The following is a 6,000-nucleotide window of genomic DNA, read 5'->3' as shown; positions in this document are numbered from 1 at the left end:
CCAAACCCTGGTGCCTAGCTTGCCCCAGTCTGACCATCAGGCACAGAGTAGCGGGTCAGCACTTCAGCGAGGAGGGTCCCTCCACCTTTCAAGGAGGACATTGAGTGCTGCCTGGCTAGCCTGCTTGGAGACTGGAACCCGGGCGACCCAGGGTGAGGACATAGCAAGGATGTGCTGACACACCCTGAGATGACTGCCGACCTCCCTATTTTGGCTATCATTGCTGAGAATCTGCTCCTCTTCGGGTGTGCACGGGGCTTCCTAAAGGCCAGAGCTGGGTCTACGCAGCCCAGATCCTGGTGTCCAGCTGGGACCTGGTGCAGACGAGGAGCCCAGGGCAGGGCAGGAAAGAGGAGAAGGGAATAAATGAACAAACACAGCCCTGCTCACAGGACTGCTACATCTTTATCCCAGTGCCTCTCCCAGCTGCTTGCAGCCTGCCCTGTGCCCCCACTGCCCCCTCAGGGTGGACAGGAGCTTGAAGTCCATGGCAGTGAGTGGGCATCAGGGAGGCAGAGAGCTCCTTGGGCAGAGGCTTCTGCATCCTATCCCCCCTGCCATCGAGAGACCTCACGACATGGTGGCTCTGGCTCCTCAGGAGGTCAGCATTCCCAAGGGGCAAGGAATGCTGGGGAGACTCTTGGGGTCTGCCTCCTCTGGGTCTGAGGGACGAAGCTTGGAGGGTCTCTGGGCTGTAACTCCTGGGGACCTGAGCCCGGATGGCCCACAGCTTTGCTCACCAGGTGACTTTCTGGTTTTCAGGCCTGGCCAGTGTATCATGCCAAGTCCCAGATGATAAACGCTCCAGGAGGAATGAGTCCTATGCCGTTGTGCTGTTGGTCCCAGGGCTTGCTTCCGTCTCAGAAGGGCTGCTGCACCCTGGAGAGACAAGAGGTGGGGTGTGGAACAACACACGTGGCACCTGGGTGCCCAATGCCCAGAGACCCCCAAGGTACCATGGCCTCCGGGGTTGCACTCCTGGCTTCGGGAACTGTGACATTTCCTGTTGTTTCTCCTTCCCTGGTGGACAAGGGGCTCCCTGCCACTGTTAGTCTCTGCATGGTCTTTCCTTCCTGCCTTCAATACCCAGAAAATGAAATCTTTCTCTTTTTGACATAGTAACTCAATTTTGGGGCCTGGACTTCCAGCCACCCCAGCACCCTCATCCTCCGAGGCCCAGGGGCAGGTTGGAGGCAGCAGCAGACATCTTGGGCCTTCCTGTTCCCCCTGTTGGGGGCCCTGTGGAATACAGTGAGGTAGCAAGATGGGGTGCCCCTCTTCCCAAACCCCCGGTGGGCTGCTGGCTGTCGTTTCCTTCTCCAGCCAAGTCTGGAGCCTGGAGCCGCCAGAAACCGCAGACTCTCCATGGGGGTCAGGGGACACCTAGGTGGGACTCCGCTGTCCGGCTTGCCTTGGCTCTACCTCTCAGCTTCCGTGCTAAGGGCCCTTGCTGACAAAGCTGAGCGATAGTGGAAGGCGTCGCAAGGCTGTGGCGAGGAATAAGACAAATTCACAAGGCACCTAGCAAACTGCTGTTGTTTCTTTCAGGTCTATTTCACCCAAAGTTTGGGGGTTAAAGCAGGTGTTTAGCTGGCATAATGGACAGTACTTTATGATGAAAGCCAGCACGGATGTGTAACTCAGAAAACGCTGCACTGTCATGGACATTCAAGATACGTTTTATCTTGGTCTTGTTAGACCACGGAAAAGCTAGGCCCTCGGGCTCCCTGGGCTCCTCCACCAGATGGGACCCCACCGGGATCCCAGGACCCTGGCCGCTCCGCCCCTTATCTTCTCGCACACCAGGATCCAGCCCGCTGCTCCGGGCAGAGCCCTGCACTCTGCCCTGGCGCGCCGCGTGCCTGGGGCTCGGTTGCCAAGCTCCGCCCGCTACCAGCGGCACCTTTGGCTGGCGGGCTCACGCATATACAAAACCAAAGCACTAACAAGTACTAAGCAGGCCCGACCCTGCTTAGCATCCGAGATCAGACGAGATCGAGATCTGGCGCGTTCAGGGTGGTATGGCCGTAGACATGAAATGCAGAGGCTATTTTGCATACGAGCCGCTGCAGTAGGCGGGGCCAGGGCGGAGCCAGGCCAGGGCGGAGCGGGGCCAGTGCCCTCCCACAGCGGGGCGGGGCGACACCTGGGGGCGTGCCCATGGCGGAGCGGGGCTAGCTCACGCCCAAATTGGGGCGGGGCGACGTAAGGGGCGTGCCTGGGGCGGAGTGGAGTTGCGCGCTGGACTGGAGGAGAGGGCTGTTGGGGACCCGGGCTCGCGGCTGAGATCTGGGGTGGTCGGCGCCATGAGCACCGTGGACCTTGCCCGTGTTGGCGCGTGTGTCCTGAAGCACGCGGTCACCGGGGAGGTGAGGCCGAGCGGGCTCAGGGCGGTGGGTGCGCCCCGGCACCTGGCAGCGGCATCCGAATCCCGCGTCTGGGCGGGGGGTGGTGGGGGTGGGGAGCTGGGCGCGATGGCTGGACGTGAGCGGCCCTGGCGCGGGGCTCGGGGTGCCGGAGACGAGCTCGGGGTGTGGACGTGCTCGCGGGCCGTGGTCTGGCGGCGCTACTTACCCGCCCACACGCAGGCCGTAGAGCTGCGGAGCCTGTGGCAGGAGCAGGCGTGCGTGGTGGCCGGCTTGCGGCGCTTCGGCTGCATGGTGTGTCGCTGGATCGCCCGGGACCTCAGCAACCTCAAGGGGCTCCTGGACCAGCACGGCGTGCGCCTGGTGGGCGTGGGGCCGGAGGCCCTAGGCCTGCAGGAGTTCCTGGATGGTGGCTACTTCACGGGAGGTGCCTGCGCTACCCACCCTCCTCCCCCAGCACGGGCCCCTCAACTGCCCAACCGCCCTGAGACCCCTCTTCTCCTCAGACTCAGGGCATTCGCTTGCCTCCTCCTCGTCCAGCCCTGACCCTTCTCTCTGCAGGAGCGGCTTTGACATGCTCCTGTGTCCTCTCCCCTCCCCTCCCCTCCTACTTCCACCCTTTCCCTTCCCCTGCCTCCTCCAGCTGTGGCCCCTACCTGCCTGCCCAGCCATGATGTTCCTCCTACTGTGGAGGCCTCAGTGGTGACTCTGGCCTGGAATCAAGACCAAAAGTCTTTACTGTGTCCTCTGCCAGTCTCCCACCTCCCCAGGAGCGATCCTGAACTTCCTCGGATGTTTCCCCACAAGCCCAGTAGGAGTGGCTGGGCCTAGAGCCCAGACTGCACCGGCTCCCACCCCACCCCTCTGGCCCACCTCTCTCTCCAACCTGTGATGTGCACTCACAGAGTCCTGCTCCTCCCTTTTCCCTTTGTCCCCTCTGGGCTTTTGCCCTTCTTCTTAACAGTGGGGACACTCAGCCCTGTTCTGCCTCTCCTGGTCATGGGTGGCTGAGCTGGGCACCAAGGGTGGACAGAGGGCCGGATGCAGAAGGGTGAGCCCTGGGGCGGGGGCTTGTGGGGGAGGGAAGACAGACCAGGGGCACACAACTGTGGTCTCTGCTTTCCAGAGCTCTACCTGGACGAAAGCAAGCAGTTTTACAAGGAGCTGGGCTTCAAGCGGTAAGCTGGGAGCTCCGGGTGTCACTGCTCCCCTCTTCTTCTGCCTGCCACCCTCTCCTTGGCCAAGTGGACTCTGGGGGCATCCACTGCTCCGGTCAGCCCTACTAGGCTCTCTCTTGGGTGCCTGTCTCTGTTATGGGCTATAGGTTAGGCTTCTCACCCAGGACTTCTCCCTAGCTGGTGGCAGTGGGCGCCTGGGCCTAGGGCGCCAGTCAGGGGCCCCTCAACTACCTTGGGTGCCTTGCTACAGGCTGGCTGCCTTGTCTGATTGGCGGTGCCAGCTGAGCCAGATCCCTGGACTCACCCCGTCCACACTCCCCACACCCTCTGTGCGGCCCCAGGCCTGCCAGCCGGTGGCTCTGGCAGCTGCTCCTGGGGCTGGGCCAGTTGCTGGCCTGGCTGCCACATGTCCTCTGAGCCCCTGGCGAGTTGGGGAGGGGCTTGCTTGTGGGAACTGGTGGGTACGTCTTGTGAAGTCCGGGTGGGGGTCAGGTTCTGGGGCCCAGTCTTTGGTGCAGAGTCAGAGCCTTCACGAGCCAGCTGTGTCTTGGCAGGTATAATAGCTTGAGCATCCTGCCGGCTGCCCTGGGGAAGCCTGTTCGCGATGTGGCTGCCAAGGTTTGTGAGGGCCAGGGTTGTATGGGGCTGGGGTGCAGGGCTTCTGTCTAGGACTTACCTGGGCTGCTCGCCTCCTCCAGGCCAAGGCTGTCGGCATCCAGGGGAATTTGTCCGGGGATCTACTGCAGAGCGGAGGGCTGCTCGTGGTTGCCAAAGGTGGGCTAGGGTACCGGTGTCAGGGGTTAATGTGTGGTCATGGGGTGGGGGTCGCGGGGCCACATGCTTAGGTGGGAAGGTCTTGCTGAACTTGACTCTGCCCTGACCCTTCCTCCCTCCCTCCCTCTGGCTTGCTAATCACAGTTTCCCTCTTTGCAGTGTGACCCAGCTCTCTGTCCTCTTAGCTGGGCAGGGTGTGGCCAGAGCAGCTCACGCATCTCTGTAACCAGGTGGGGCGGTGGCTGCACAGGGGCACCCTGACCACTCCATCCCCGCCCCCACCTGCTGCAGGTGGTGATAAAGTGCTGCTGCACTTTGTCCAGAAGTCCCCGGGTGACTACGCCCCGCCGGAGAGCATCCTGCAGGCCTTGGGCATTTCTGCAGAGGTTGGCCCCAGCGAGCCGCCCCAGGTGAGCCCAGGCCTGGGGTGGGCACTGCAGTAAGAATGCCTCCCCCCCCAAACTCCCCAGGGTTGCGTGCTTGATGTGGCCATACTTTGAGCTGGACCTGGATGGCTTTAGGTGATTCTGTGCCCACGGCAGCCCCAGGATGTCACTGTCACCTGCCCCACTTTGTGGTGATGGGCCAGGGGCAGGGTGGCTGTATGGGTGGGCACAGCAGGGCCTCTTTGGAGGACAGGGGTCACTCAGGGGCTGCAGAGAAGAGGAGTGGCCTGTCCTCTCAGCCTAGGAGGGCCGGGGTTGTCCCAGGTGACGGTAACCCATATTAGCATGGTTCTAGTGGCCGACCTTCTGTGCCCCACATGGAGGGAACTGTCCAGCACGCTCCTCTTCCTACTTGGGCCTTATACCCTCCTGGAGGGTCTATGGCCCTGGATGGTGGGATGAGCGGCTCTTGGCCCCAGGGGCATGGCCTGCCTGATGGGGCCCCTGCTGCCTCCACAGTGCGATGAAGAGGCATGCTCAAGGTGAAGGTCCCAGGAGGTGTCGCCTGCCCCGGGCACACTGGGAGCTGGATGTGAGCAGACTCCAGAATATTTGGGCGACCTGGTCTGTGAGCAGCGATGAGCATTAAACTGCGGTTTCTGGGCAACGTTTCTTCATTGCCTCTGAATCTTGCACTCAGCAGCTGGGGCCTTGATCACTGTTGGTTTCATCTGAGCGGGCAGGTGGTCATGCGTCCTGAGGCTTCACTTTCCCCTCTAGGAGAGTCACTTTCCCTGGTGGGTTGGTGGTGGTGGACACGCCCCTGGCAGTTTCTCTGGAGACCCTGGGCCTTTGGTGCCTACAGGTTAGGGGTCTGCAAACAGGCCCAGGGTGTGGGAGACGAGGGTGGGATGGGCTCCATCTGATAGGAAGCACCCCAGGTGGGAGCCCAGCCTGGAGGGCTCAGGGTCAGAGTTCACGTCTGGTGGGAGCTAGCTGGGTTCTAGGGAGCACTGCTGGACAGCCGGGGACTTGTAGGGAAGCCGTCCTGGGGGAGGGAATTGCCTAGGGAAGGTCCAGCTTCCTGAGGCGCCGTCACGTGGGAGTGACCAGCACCTCAAAGTTGATAGGTACAGAGCAGAACTCCTGTCCTGCCCGGCTTCAGGGGCTCTCATCTGAGTCCAGATGAGTTTCTCGGCAGTGCCCCCCCTGCACCCGCCCTGCCCCATGTCCCTTGGTCTGGGCCTGGACAACCATGGGGGCTTTCTAGCTGTTCTCCCTGTCCACCCGACACCC

The 6,000-nt window shown here is 62.0% G+C and overlaps 1 protein-coding gene across 1 annotated transcript; it reads left to right on the top strand.

Annotated features, from left to right (window-relative positions):
* The first annotated feature begins 2,224 nt into the window (after positions 1 to 2,224).
* PRXL2B (peroxiredoxin like 2B) lies at positions 2,225 to 5,363 on the top strand. Its single transcript, XM_061161241.1, has 7 exons — positions 2,225 to 2,369; positions 2,589 to 2,793; positions 3,493 to 3,544; positions 4,099 to 4,162; positions 4,243 to 4,318; positions 4,610 to 4,728; positions 5,224 to 5,363. Exons 1-7 carry the CDS (start codon positions 2,307 to 2,309, stop codon positions 5,248 to 5,250), a joined length of 606 nt encoding a protein of 201 aa, XP_061017224.1. The 5' UTR covers positions 2,225 to 2,306; the 3' UTR covers positions 5,251 to 5,363.
* Positions 5,364 to 6,000: the final 637 nt, after the last annotated feature.

This window comes from Dama dama, chromosome 14, assembly GCF_033118175.1.
Source record: "Dama dama isolate Ldn47 chromosome 14, ASM3311817v1, whole genome shotgun sequence".
Taxonomy (NCBI): Eukaryota; Metazoa; Chordata; class Mammalia; order Artiodactyla; family Cervidae; genus Dama; species Dama dama.
This window is presented reverse-complemented; position numbering and strand designations above follow the sequence as displayed.